Genomic DNA, 13476 nt, shown 5'->3' with positions numbered 1-13476 from the left:
GAGAGAGAGAGAGAGAGAGAGAGAGAGAGAGAGAGAGAGAGAGGGGGGGGCAGAGATAAAATGTTTCAGTGATAAATCATAACCTCGGGAAAATGTGCAACACAGAGGACCGATAAATGACATGTTGCTAACATATGAATGAGGTTTTGGAAACTAACAGAGAACATTCAACAGCCTATGGAAAAAGTATAAAAGTCAGAATTGAATAGCTTTTAGAAACTGCTTCATAAATCCACAAAAATGTTTCTCTTCTTAAATAGCAAGCTCAAAATAAATCTGTGACATCCTCATTTCTATCCTCAAGTTGTGGAGATTTTTCAGCTGAATGATAGATACTGTCGGGAAAATGAACACGCTTAAAGAGAAAAATTTGCTAGGATCTTCCAGTATTTAAGACTCTAATAGCCAGCAGTAATTTTTTTCAGCGCCAGGAAAATTTATTTGAGAGACGTATTTAATTCTACGTGAGAAGAATTTTTATACACATTCATTTTCAGCGCTTGTAAGAAAGAAGCTGGACATACACTCCGCCAGTAGGGGCATGATTGGAAACACTGCAGCATTTAGACACAAATATTATCCAGATGTGTAACAATGATGATAAGGGAGGGTTCCTACCACATGCAAACTGAAGAAAACATGTATATTTATAAATATAAAAATTAGTGTGTGTGTTGTAGGTGAGGCAATGTTCTTCCTGATCTTTAACACACCAGATGGTGGTGTGTGTAGAAAGTGATATTACATTATTTTCTGGGGTAAGAAACTGCCCAGTGTTCTTACTGTTTGAGATTTTTGTTATAGGCATGCTATTTTAATTATTGCAATATAGAAGTGAGCTTTGAGAACGCACTACCTGACAGCCTGAGTCTACCTGGATTCAACTCCATGTTCTATTTCTTAATCTCTTGGCAAACGGGAAGTTTCTTAGCAGCCATAGTTTTCAAACAGTGGGGAAATCGCGATGCAGTAGCCACTGAGATGCTGTAAGGGTTAAATGAGACAATACGTGCCAAGTCCGTCCTTAAAGGGGAAGTGAAAGAAGGGCCCCGAGTTAGAGTGACATTAAAATAGGAGAAATGCTATTGCTAAAAGCATGGTCATTAAGATGCTTAAATATCAAGCCACTAGGTAACAAACACTAGCGGGGTATGAAAATGCTTCTATATTTGGAAACACAAGCTGTGCTCTTTAGAAAACAAAATGCTTGAATTATGCAAAAAATGACATAAGCAAAAGATAAGATAGTGTGTAAATACGCCTGATTTTTTGTTTGTTTGTTTTGTTTGTTTTTCGAGACAGGGTTTCTCTGTAGCTTTGGTGCCTGTCCCGGAACTAGCTCTTGTAGACCAGGCTGGTCTTGAATTCCCAGAGATCCACCTGCCTCTGCCTCCCGAGTGCTGGGATCTAAGGCGAGCGCCACCACCGCCCAGCTACACCTGATTTTTTTTTAACACACTGACAGAAAACCCTCGAGTACAATTCCGGTTTCCCAGTACAATCCTAGCTGAGCAGTGGAACTTGAAGCAAATAAACCACTGATACCCAGTGTTCACACCTCAAGCTGGAGATGGAAAGTTCGCGATAAAGCTCTCTACTGATGGCTGACTGAAATAAAGTCACAGCTCCTGGTTGGAAACACAATCAAATCTGTCTCCGAATGTAAGGCTCACTGGGTAGAGTGTTTGCTGTGTAGGCTTGAGGACATGCCTCTATAAAGCCCCCCCGTGGCGTGCACCCGTGATGCCAGCACCAGGGAGGTGTCGACAAGAGGAGCCCAGAAGCTCACAGAGCAGCCGGTCTCTCTGAACGGTACAACTCCAGTTCAACGTGAGAATTAAAGAAGAAGGTGGAGAGAGGTGAGTGTCTCCTCTGAAGACACGTGACTTCTACTTCTCTTCCCCTACACCTATGCTCACATGAGTGAGTGCACCTCCCCCCACACACGTGTGCGCGCACACACAGGCACAAGTATATAATCAATAAAATGAATAAACAAATAAATAAAATTTAGAACCCCTTGATTGGGCAAGGGCCTGGGTTTGATCCCCAGGACTGCGGAAAAAAAAAAAAAGAGAACGTCTCATAGATTTCAGAACAGAAGTCAGTGGTATTCAGGACCCTGGGTAGAACTCGGTGTACGGAATGTACGAAGCAAACACAGCAATGCTTTCTTCCGTGAAATTTTACGAATATTCCCACAAAGCAGAATAAATGACAACCAGAGTCTCACACCCTTCAGTCCAGGAATGGCCACCGAAAGAAATTCTCACTGAGCTTGAAAAATAATGGTTTCAAGTGATTTTGGAATTGGGAATTGGATTTAGGGATGCTGGACCCTCTGCACCTTACCTTTAAAATGTTCTTCAAAACGCTCAAATGGCTGATGTTATTGTTATTATAACTAGTAAGTAGCAGAAATTTTTATGAATTCCTTCCTAATACCAAGCATTTGCCTGTTCTCGTTATTTCTTGCAAACAGCAGGAGGAGGTGCCATTGTTTCTCTTGGGTCCAAAGGCGTTCCCTGGGCTGCTCCTTCACACTAGGGACAACTCCGGGCTGTTTTCATCTCTGGACAGAATGCCTTTGCTGACGTTACTTCTGACTCCTACCATAAGCAGTTGGGATTTAGACTTTGGAGTCTGACCTCAAAGGCCACGCATGGAAACACTCGACTCTCTGGAATGATGTCAAATGCGAGATGCTTCGAAAAGCGTGGGAGCTCTCTGTCTTTAAGCTTGCAGTCTCGGTTTGCACATAAAATACAAACAGGCCTGCAAGGCTCAGCATACGTGGTCCTTTCTCTTTCAGCCATTTTTCCATGTTGCGGCTTTTCCATTTCTTGGATACCTCGTTGTTTCCGGTCGCAGGACTTTTTGCGCCTGCTCGTTATACTGGCGGCTTCCTAGGCATAGCTACTCTGTTCCAGAGCTCATACCCTCGTCTTCTCCTGGCTACAAATATCACTCTAAGGACTGCTTTGCATGGGTGTTCTCCTCTGACTAGATCCGAGGAGTCACGGTTCTGATTTAATTAAATGGCGCCTCCAAACCATTACTTACTACCCTACCTGGGCCTCCCTTTGCTCCTCTATAAAGAAAGAATTTATGATCCTCTAGTCCGTTCTATCTAAAAATCTCATAAGCACAAGACTTCTTTATGAATATTAGAATTCACAACTTTCCTACAATGGCGAAGCAGAATACTCGCATATTAAATATTGAGAACACATTCTACACTGACCCAGGAAATGACCGAGCAAGCACACAATATATGGTATCTGTGCGAACATCGGTTTTCTTCCCGATTTGTCTGTATTAGCTAGAAAAAAAAAAAACAGTGAGTCCGACAAACAACAGGATTTTGGCAAAGCCACCTTGTCTTGTGAGAAAAAAAAAATAGAAGGATAAAATATGAAATTATTCAAGGTAAAATGTAAGCCAAATCCCAGTCCATTTCTTTAGCAAATATGACTAAAATTTCATAAATAAATAAATAAAACGTAAAAGAACTGGAAAGTTAAAGTACTGGATTCACTCTTGCCTAGATTTTGACTTCTACTGTGTTCTCTCAAGTCCCCACTCGCCCCTGCCCCCCACATACCCTGAACCCAGCTTCTTTTTACCACAGGTTGACCAAGTTAAGCAACTAGTCCAAGGTCAGAGAACCAATTAACAACAAAACCTGGACTCTGCAGAACCCAGGGAAATGGTTAATGGTGTCTCTTCACAGGACGGCTCAAGGTCGCTGAGTGTTATTTCAATAAAGCAAACATTCCCATAATCAGAAACAACAGAGTCCCAGCTCAGGTCAGTCAATGGTATCAATATCATAGTTATCCCTGCAACCATCTAAATTTAAACACAAAGCGGAGTTGGAGACAGCCCAGGTAGTCTAATGCCAGCCACGCCACACACTTGAGGGCCTACATTCCTCAGAACCACGTCAGCCACAAAACCCAGTGAGCTCCAGGGATCTTCTTGAATCTGAACTGCTAGTAATCCCAACTGAGAATTCAGAGTCAAAGAAGTGCCTGAAGCTCACTGGCCAGGCAGCCTACTTGACAAGCCCCACACCGGTGAGAGACCCTGTCACAAGAAAACCCCGAACAACCACACAAAAGAAAGGACATTACCTAAAGGACAACACCTGAGGTTGACCTCTGACCTCCTTGTGCATGCATGCACACACATGTGCATGGTCATATGCCTGGGCATACACACATATGCACAAATATAAAGCTTTTTCAAGGTTATAGATAATGTTATACTAAGAGAGTAAAATATAAGAATAATATACAGTCACACAAAGTAATGCTTCTAATCTCAAAGCGCAACCATGTCTATCCTTCCACAGTTTGCTGAACGGCCACTGGGCAGGGTGGTGAATGCACAGACCGTGGGAAGATGAAGAAACAGCACCCGGAGGCTTTCTAAACGACTGGACCTGAGCAACTTTTGCTGTATAACCGACTATGAGATCTTAACTCCCTGCACTTAATCTATTACAATTTGGGTCCTTGGGCAAGAAACTCCACGAGAGTTGAGGAAATCGTTCTTAAATAGAGACACATGGATAAACTCCAGGGGCATCTGAGAACTCCCAGAAAGCTAGCTTCCAGATCCAGATCCTTGGCTTTCCGTAGACTCTCATCCAGGAAACTTCCTGAGATGAAAGAAGGTTCGGTACTTAGGAGAAGACAGCCATTAGCCACGTGAGGATGTCAAGCATTTGAGACGCAGTCAGTAATACTAAGAAAGAGAGTTTTAAACTTATTTACTTCCTAGTCATTAAAATGTCTAATTAGTCATATGTGGCTGGCGACTGTCATATGCAGTGGTACATCTCTAGAAAGTTTGTGGACAGAAAATAGGCTCACACATTAATGGTGGCACTTGCCCACAACTTCGGTAGTGTCAGTGTCTGGTGCAAAGGAACCCATTTTTTTTTCAGTTGCTTTTACTAATCTCAGACACAACGGTAAACACAGCAAACATGTCCAAGGCATATTTGGGGGACTGACTAGAGTGGGAACTGGCTTTAGTGGTATTCCTTATTTCCTAAGCCGTGGCTTCTCGGCCAAATGACATGGCTTCATTTGTGAAGTTTGCCATTCCTGGAGCCAGGTCTCTCGGGTTGGAGGTATTTCTCCTGGCAGGGTCAGCTGATGACCTCCTCGGTGAGGCCTGCCCCAGTTCCCCCAGATATAATTAGTCTCTCCTAACCTCTGCGCATACTCCTAATATAGCGCTTATCGGAAGCATGTGTGATCCCTCGTGTTTGTTCACAGCCTTATCTCCCACGCTGAGCCTGAGGCGGTTTGGGTCACACAGATGAGGAGACAGGTCTGGACTCATTTCACCCACACACTGCTACATCTATGAACTTGGGAGAGACCCTGGACCTATTTTAGCTTCTCTTTCTCCCTCCGTAAAGCCAGAGCAATGTGCTCCCGTGTCAAAGGCTGCAACGAGGCAGGACTGAGACGAGGAATGTAAATTGCCTGCTTCGCATAAAGCAAACATTCAGTTTGTTCCTGGGGGGGGGGGGTTAGTCTGTGCACTCTCGGAGGGAAATATCAGATCATATCCTGATTTCTATCATCTCTGGCACTCAGCACAATGCTTGGCACATAATAAACATTTAATAAATGACTGTTAAATAGAAGGGGATGGAAAATTTGCTTCCCAAGCCATGCAAGCAATTTCTATTTCTAAATATAACGGCAGCCACTTTGAAACACCACTCTTAAGTAGAATGGGAGGCCACCAGGTCTATGAGCAGAAGTATGCACGTCATTGTAATTATCGGGGAAATGATTAGCATTTAATTTTTTTGTGAAAACTTTAAAAAGTGAGTTTATGTTTTGAGAAAAATACTAAGATAATATTTATATTATCCTGTCTTATCATTATAAAGCATATTTTAGTTCAGAGAAAATAAATATCCTAAACCCAAGTCTCATTTTTCTTTCTCTTATTTGCCAGGAGAAATCTGTAGCAACACTAGCTCATGAGATTGGTATTTCTTCTTTTCTGGTTATGACTTTTCCCCTACACACCACAGTCCTCAATGCACTTTTCATCATGACCCTTACACACACTTCCACATATGTGACTGACTCAAAATTCCACGAAGCAGGCTTATCTTTACTTCTCGGTAGGCACGTTGATGTTTGCTTTCGTCTACTCTAGTTTTTCAGGCTGGCCCCAAGCCACCGACCAAGCGTCAGAATTCAATGAGGCTGAGGCTCAGCATTCTAAAAACACGGCGTTAGGCAGCACACTTTTTCCTACAGTGTCCACTGACATTTGTGCTAACATTTGACTGACCTGAAAAGATAACACCAGTTTGGCCTGATATCCCAAGAAGATACTCGCATGCTTAGAACTACAAAAATCAACCTAACACAATCCCATCCCCAGTCTTCTCAGGCTGTCTGGGCTTCCTGTGGCAAAGACCTAGGACTTTAACCCTTCACAGAAGACCCCAGATCTCCCCAGCGCGCTAGGAGAGCCTCCAATGACAGCTCTGAGTAAGCTCCTACCTTTAGAGGGCTTCACATTCATCACGTCGGGGACAAATCCTGACAGCCTGTGGCTGTGGTGAAGGCTAATCTGGATTGGATTTTCTAAGCCCTGAAACTGCATCACCATCCTGGGCTTATTCTCGGCAACTGAGAAGGAGAGTGGGTAAGAAGTGGCAGGGGCCAGAGGTTGTACGGTTTACTGATTAACCTCATCTCCGAGCAGAATATTTGTAAATGTTTATGAGAAAAGTCCTCCATGCCAAATCGCCTAGTAAGCTGGAAACTGGTGTCTTAGATAAACATTTTGGGGAGCCCTTCCCCAGTTTAAGAACGTTTAGGGGGTAGATTTCCGTTCAGTGCCTCCAATACTGGTTGGCAGTCAAATGTCACACTGTGGATCTTTCATTTGTTCCCAGTATGCATTTGTGACGTCAGGAGCATTAAAGAATAATATTTCACAGTTAGCCCTAGGAGCCTACTGACCTGGCCACCTTTGTTTGTGTCTCTGTGGAGAACTATGTCCCACACACATTCTGGTTCATCTATTGAAATCCTAGCCACAAGGACCTTGCAGTGTAACCTTATTTAGAGATAAGGTTCACATGGGTTACCTTTATATAAAGAGATCATCAAAGTGGGGTTAATCCACTATGTCCACTATGTCTTGTGTCCTTATCATAGAGAGGGGGAAGTGGCAGACAGAGAGACAGAGGGAGAGACACGCAGATGAACCCTTGTGGGTGGGCCGTGAAGTGAAGAGGAACAAAAGATGCCATTGATAAGCCACATAGGAAGACCTAGGACAGATTCCTTCCCAGCAATCTCAGGAGCAGCCAATCCTACTGACACCCTGATTTTAGACTTCTGGCCTTCAGAACTCTAAGCTAAAACATTCCATTGTTTAAGCCACACAGTTTGTGATATTTAAGCAGAGAGCCCCCCCCCCCAATCTGATAAATACAGTTTCTCTTAACATTTATAAGCTCTGTGGACCATGAATGCATTCCTAACTCATTTTATGCCTTGATTTCCTCATTTAAAGAAAAAGGATTGTGTCTATTTTATGTTATGTCTGTCGGTGTTTAGGAATGGGTAACACGTGTGTACTGGAGCCTGCAGAGGCCAGAAGAGGGTGCTGCATCCCCTGGAACGGGAGTTACAGAAGGTTGTGAGCTGTCATGTGGGCGCTGGGAACCAAACTTGGGTCCCCTGTAAGAGCAGCAAGCATTTTAAAATGCTGAGCCATCTCTCCAGCCCCAATTTCCTATTTTTCAAAGGGAGAATGTTAATAACACATCTCATAGTTGATTTGAATAAAACAGCCTAGAAAAGGTACAAGCTCATGTTGCCCCTGCATTGGTACTACAGTTACTATATGGACTCGAAGCTTGGCTTCTTATTGAAGAAACATAGTTCCTTTGAGACAGGGTTTCTCTGTGTAGCCTTGATTGTGCTGAAACTCACTTTGTGGATTAGGCAGACCTTGAACTCACAGAGCTCCTCCTGCCTCTGCCTCCTGAGTGCTGGGATTAAAGGTGTGCACCACCACCATCCAGGCATAGTGCCTTTTAAAAATCCTGCCTATAATTTCTGAATATCAATCTTTAGACTTTGCTGTTTTGTTGTTGTTGTTTTGGGTTTGTTTTGTTTGTTTTTATTTTTGGTTTTGTTTGCAAGAAAGCTTTAGCAGGGGACTCAGTAGGCTTAGGCTTAATGCCAGACATAACACAACCAGACATGCTAGTAACTTTAAGTGTCTGAGGTGCTGTGAACCCCATTTATCTGTATTCACAGATGGCAAAATATAGATAATGTCCCTGCCTACTTCCTTTACAGGCTGCTGGGAAGATAACATGAGCTAATCAACATGAAAGCAAATTCCAGAGACAAAGGTAATGCATGTTACAATCGCGAGCACCCCACAGCCTTTGCAAGTGTGCAAAGCATATTTGCATAGTCTCCCACCCGATCCTTGCTCCTACGTACATCGCAGGGCTTTCTTTATGGGGGCCACTGTCTCCCACCCTACCTTACAGAGGATGAGAAGCAACTGAGGGAGGTTAAGTATTTGTGTATGATTTATAGGGAATTGAAGCTGAGACTTTAGCAACTGACCTCTGAATCAAAATCGGGTGGCTGAGAGGCTAAGGCATACCTACATCATTCCCTGGAGGTCTCAGGGAACCTCAGAAGATGGGGTCGGAAGAACATAAGGGCAGGAATAAGGAGCTGGACACGGCAGAAACCTGTGACAGGAACAGGACCCACCGCTGTCCTCTTGGTCCTGCAGCAGCTGAGATCTCTAGCAGAGACCTCCATGGGACTGGATCAGCCTCGTGTATGGTGGAGAAGGGCCCTTGTGCCCACCCAGGACCTATAGGTCAGGAATGGTAGCGGAGCAGAGGATGCTCTCAGAATCTTTGTAGGCACTCGATTGCAGAGAGATTTTCTTCAGGAGTTCCGACTCCTGTAAATCAACCTGTAGCCAGGACTCCGTAAGCAGCTCAGTAAATAAAGACAGAAAGTAAAAGAGAAGCTGAGGTATCCTCAGGAATGTTGGGGGAGAGGATGGAAATAGTGATGGGCAAAGCAAATGATAAGATTTCATTTTATTGATACAAATTCTATAAAATTTAGAATTAGACTTAGGAAGTTGAATCTTTATATTTCATAGTTTGAAACATGCAAAGTGGTGTAAGCCTGGTCTTACTAAATAATAAATATTTACTAAAGGAAAAAAAAAGATTTCATTTTATATACATGAAGATTGTGAAAGGCAATCTATGATTACTTATAATCAACATATGCTAATAAAATGTTTGGGAAAAATGAGCAATTAATTAGTGGCTCCGGGAAACCTTTGTTCCTAGTAAGACTCACACAAAAGTCTCCTAACAAAAGATGAATTGGGTCTCTCCCATCTCCCTAATATGACAAGCTGCCTCTTGTTACCTTTTCCTTTTCTCTTTCCAGTAAAAGTATTCTATCTGTGACATTAGACACCTGGACTTAGATAAGCTGAGCCGGCTCAGGAGTGGCACTACTCATATTTCAGGGATTCTCGTACGGACAGTGTTTGCTACACGGGATAAAGCAGACTCAGGACATGCTGAAGTCCTGTGGAACAGCACAGCTATAGACAATATATATCAGTGTGAATGGTGGGACCAGCCAAGATACATTGGGCTGTGACGTGTAGGAAAGGGAACCGTCCAGAGCAAACCCTCGCAATCCTTGCTCATCTAAACATTCTCCTGCAGAAGAGCTGCGGCCAGCACACTGTGATACAGTCTTATTGAGATTTCCTTCTTTACGAAGGGAAACAGAAGTGTTCTCTTAGCTGGGGGCCTTAAGCATCCGGGTCCGATTCCTTGTCCTAATTATCGTCTGGAGGTCTATTTGCTATTTAAAGGAATGTGAAGCAAATGGTTTGCCATCTTTAAAAGTCTCCTTCCTCTCCATCAGAGCAATGGGAATGGCAGGTGCCCGAAAGGAGTGCTGGGAGGAGTAATATTAGCAGCAAAGAGAGTGTGGGCATTTGCTCCACCTCTGGCTTTGCGGGGAGTGCTCAATGAAATGAGGCCAGTAACTGGCACAGAATGAAGGAACGAGTCTGCCTTAAAATACTTAAGACAGCTGAGTATGAAATCCTAGTATTTGGGAAATGGAGCCATTAGGATTAGGCATTCAAGGCCATCCTTTGTCTAGGAAAAGCGTCTGGTAGCCAGAAGTGGTGTGGGGGGGGGGGGGGGGGGGGGGGGGAGGGGGGGGGGGAGCGCTACTTTTTCAAGTCAGGGAGACAACGCCCAAGTGAGCTGGTATCTTAAAGGCTATTGGCTGAAGGAGCAGAAGGAGCTCCCGCAGCAATCCTTAGCTACATTGACCAGCCTGAGCTGTATGAGACCATGTCTTGAAAAAAAAAAAAAAGCATTAAATCTAAAAGGCACTTAATCATATGGAAAGTATTAGAGAAATGGTTTGTTTGTAATCTGATTTCATGGTTACTCTTTCTCCACTTGGCACCCCTGAGAATCTGCTCCTTGTCCTACAAGGTTGCGAGCTAAATCCTAGAATCTAGAAGAGTCACTGAGCAGCTGGCCAACTTCTCTGTGTGTCTCCGTGCTACCGCGTGCCCTTACCAGGCTACGCATGCCTTCACTGAAAGCAGTGGTGATCCATGGCGGAATGAAGAAAGACCCATTTGGTATCTTCCCTTGCCTTGTGTCTACACTCCACAAATGAAATGCAGGCTATGGGATTTCCTGAAGTAGGAAAATTAAAGCCACAGTGAATTATTAAGAACAGTTAGACTGTTGAGAGCTGTGGACGACTGAAGGATGAGGAAGAAGCAGAGCTAGGGATAGTTCAGTGGTGGCTTGGAGTGTATAAGCCCTGGGTTAGATCCCGAGCATTGAAAAAAGAAAAAGAGAGAAACAAAAGCTCCAGTTATGCTAAGTAAGACTTATTTTGTCTGAGCCAGGCATAGATTTCCATCTTCTATAGACTTTTTGCTCCAGTTCCCCATCCACTTGAGCTGAGCTCGGCGAGATGGAAAAACACTCGAAACCAAATGTCAGAAATACTCTGTGAAGCCTCATGTCAAGATTTTTAATTATATTTTGGAACATCTGGGCGGTCCTGGAACATCTGGGAGAGCCTTTTAATTGAGGTGCACAACTTCGGCAAGAATCAGATCCCGAAGTGAGTGTCTGCTAATTAAAAACCAACCATACCTAGCGGAGGTGGTTATGAACCCGTTAGTGATGGTCTATAAAGCAGGGAAGAATAAGCAAAGGCAATGGAACATGGGGACAGGATAGCGTAGGGTTTACCTCCTGCTCCTTGCTGGGCTGCACTGTGGGGTGGAGATTTGGGGAAGCTATTAGGTAAAATAATACTAATAAAATATGTAAAATATGGGATTTCAAAGCTGTTGTTACTATAGCAACGCTGTAGCTAAGGTGAATCAGCGCATTGTCTCCTTCCTTAAGACAACCCAAATTTATTTCCATATTGTAGATTCCTTTTGGCTCCTAGAAAATTCTCTATACTTAGCAATGCTGATGTAAATAGCACTTTCTTCTTTGAAAGAGGGGAGGCCTGCTCATGCTTTCGGCAATTTTAAATGTGGTGCGTAGCAGCCAAACTCCATATTAATCATAACATCTTGGGATGCGTTCAAGTTTCTGAAGCCCATTCTGTCCCCCCGGTGAGCTGTGAGGTCCTTCTCCCCTGTTTTTGCCCATTTTTCACAGGAGAATACTGAAGTTCGGAAAGTACCGCTTGCCTCTGGTTTTAATTCTCCCAATCATATTGCTCCTTTCCCCGTTTGCATGCAGTGTGGCTTGCCCGATATCACAGCACCGAGTGTGATATTGGGACATGCTGCTCTATGAACTCGGGGCCTGGGATCACCAGACTGTTCTTGCCTTTGCTTATTTAGCTCCGTCATTAAAGTTCTTTCTCTATTTACTGGGTCTTTCAAGTTCTGCAGTGAGGGGTTAGTTTCTAAAATTTATGAAAAATAAAACAGAAATTTTAATGAATCTATCACCTCCTGCCCTGTGCACTGTGCTGAACTGCACAAAGCCATGGACTTTGCCATCATTGCTTTTTATTGTGCACTAATTACATGAAACCTTGCCTTCTGTCAGCACGGATGCCCGTTTTAAGCCATCAAATTAATCTTTGACCGAGTTTCCGGCTTGTAGACTATCCCAGGGGAAAAGGAGATTTATCCCAGTGAGGTTTCCTTGTCTTTCCATTGCTGGGGATCTGCTTACCAGCGGGCTAGATTTCCATCTGGGGCTGACACGATGCCAGAATGAGTTAAAGGACCCTAGGGAGGTGGGTTCTTGCAATTCTATACCACGTCTGTTCCAGCTTTTTCTTCTTTCGTCTGATGCTAGTGATATAGGTCTTTGGCCCAGCTCAAGGTTGAGCTGTTTCCTAATACCACAGAGGGCAATTTGGCTTGCGTATAAGAATAGTCTGGAAGGGTAAGGCAGCTGGTGCCTCAGGTCCTTGAGCTAAGGACACCAGCTATTCAGCGTCCCAGCCCTTGATCCCCACTGTGAAGTCCTACAACGGTCTCAGGTCACTCTGTTCATGGCTTACCTCACACACGTGTTCTCTCCTTCCCCCTCCCCTGACATCTCCCCTCATGCCTAAGGTGCCACACACCATCCCTCTTTGAGACTCTAGCCTTTGGAGACATGGGAATTTCCCCTTCATCTTAAGCAAAGCCTTTGGAGAGTGGGAGATGCTGGAAGCTGTCGTTAGGAAGAGGTCATTAGTGCCTCCAGCACCTGATACTAAGTACTCACAGGAATTTGCTTTGTGGGCAGGTCGCCTCCCCCATACCTTAAGGCTGTTACTCGCCTCTCTATAATAACTTAAATATAAAATAACTAGCCACTTCTCTAGAGTTTTTACTGCCCTAAGTAAAAAAGCAAAGGCAAGACCCTTTCGAGTCCATTCCTGACTTCAAGCCTTTGTGTTTGCTCTTCCTTTCTTCTAGAATGTTCTTGATTCTTGACTTTCAGTATTGAGTCAATTGCCAGTTCTGCAGAAGCCTTCACTGGCCCTACCACTAAGGCAGCCCATCCCTCCGGTCACCATGGCGCCACCCTATTTTGCTAATAGTTAACCATATCATTTCCTCATACTTAACATGGTATTAGTTTTAAAATTTATTTATGGGCATACTTATCGGGAGTCCATTCTCCATTAAGATCTTTCCTGTTTTATTTTTTTGCTTTATTCCAATGTCCCGGTCATTGTCAGTGCTCAACATCTGAACAGAAGAAATGATAGCTAATCCACATTCTTGTCATGAAATTCCCTTGCTTCTGGGTTCTCAGTACACAGATAGACAGACCACTGAGCAGAGTCTCCCTCCACAGTGTGCTGAACCCACAGGCCTTTTCGTCCCTGCAATAGCTTG

The 13476-nt window shown here is 43.9% G+C and overlaps 1 protein-coding gene across 4 annotated transcripts in view; it reads right to left on the bottom strand.

The window, feature by feature from the left end:
- The window catches only part of Nr1h4 (nuclear receptor subfamily 1 group H member 4), a 63805-nt gene that overhangs the window by 34963 nt on the left and 15366 nt on the right, over positions 1-13476 (bottom strand). For 2 of the 4 annotated variants that reach the window (XM_050145648.1, XM_050145649.1), the window contains exon 1: positions 6549-6684. The exons of the other annotated variants lie outside the window; for them this stretch is intronic. In XM_050145648.1, coding sequence (XP_050001605.1) covers positions 6549-6657 — 109 coding nt within the window. In that variant the 5' untranslated portion in view covers positions 6658-6684. Of the gene's footprint in view, positions 1-6548; positions 6685-13476 lie in introns of those variants that run through there. 4 annotated transcript variants of the gene reach the window in all.

The sequence above is a fragment of the Alexandromys fortis genome, unplaced genomic scaffold (assembly GCF_014885135.2).
Source record: "Alexandromys fortis isolate MF-2015 unplaced genomic scaffold, M_Fortis_MF-2015_v1.1 scaffold_50, whole genome shotgun sequence".
In the NCBI taxonomy this organism is placed as follows: Eukaryota; Metazoa; Chordata; class Mammalia; order Rodentia; family Cricetidae; genus Alexandromys; species Alexandromys fortis.
Note: the sequence above shows the minus strand (reverse complement) of the source record. Positions and strands in the feature narration are given on the sequence as shown.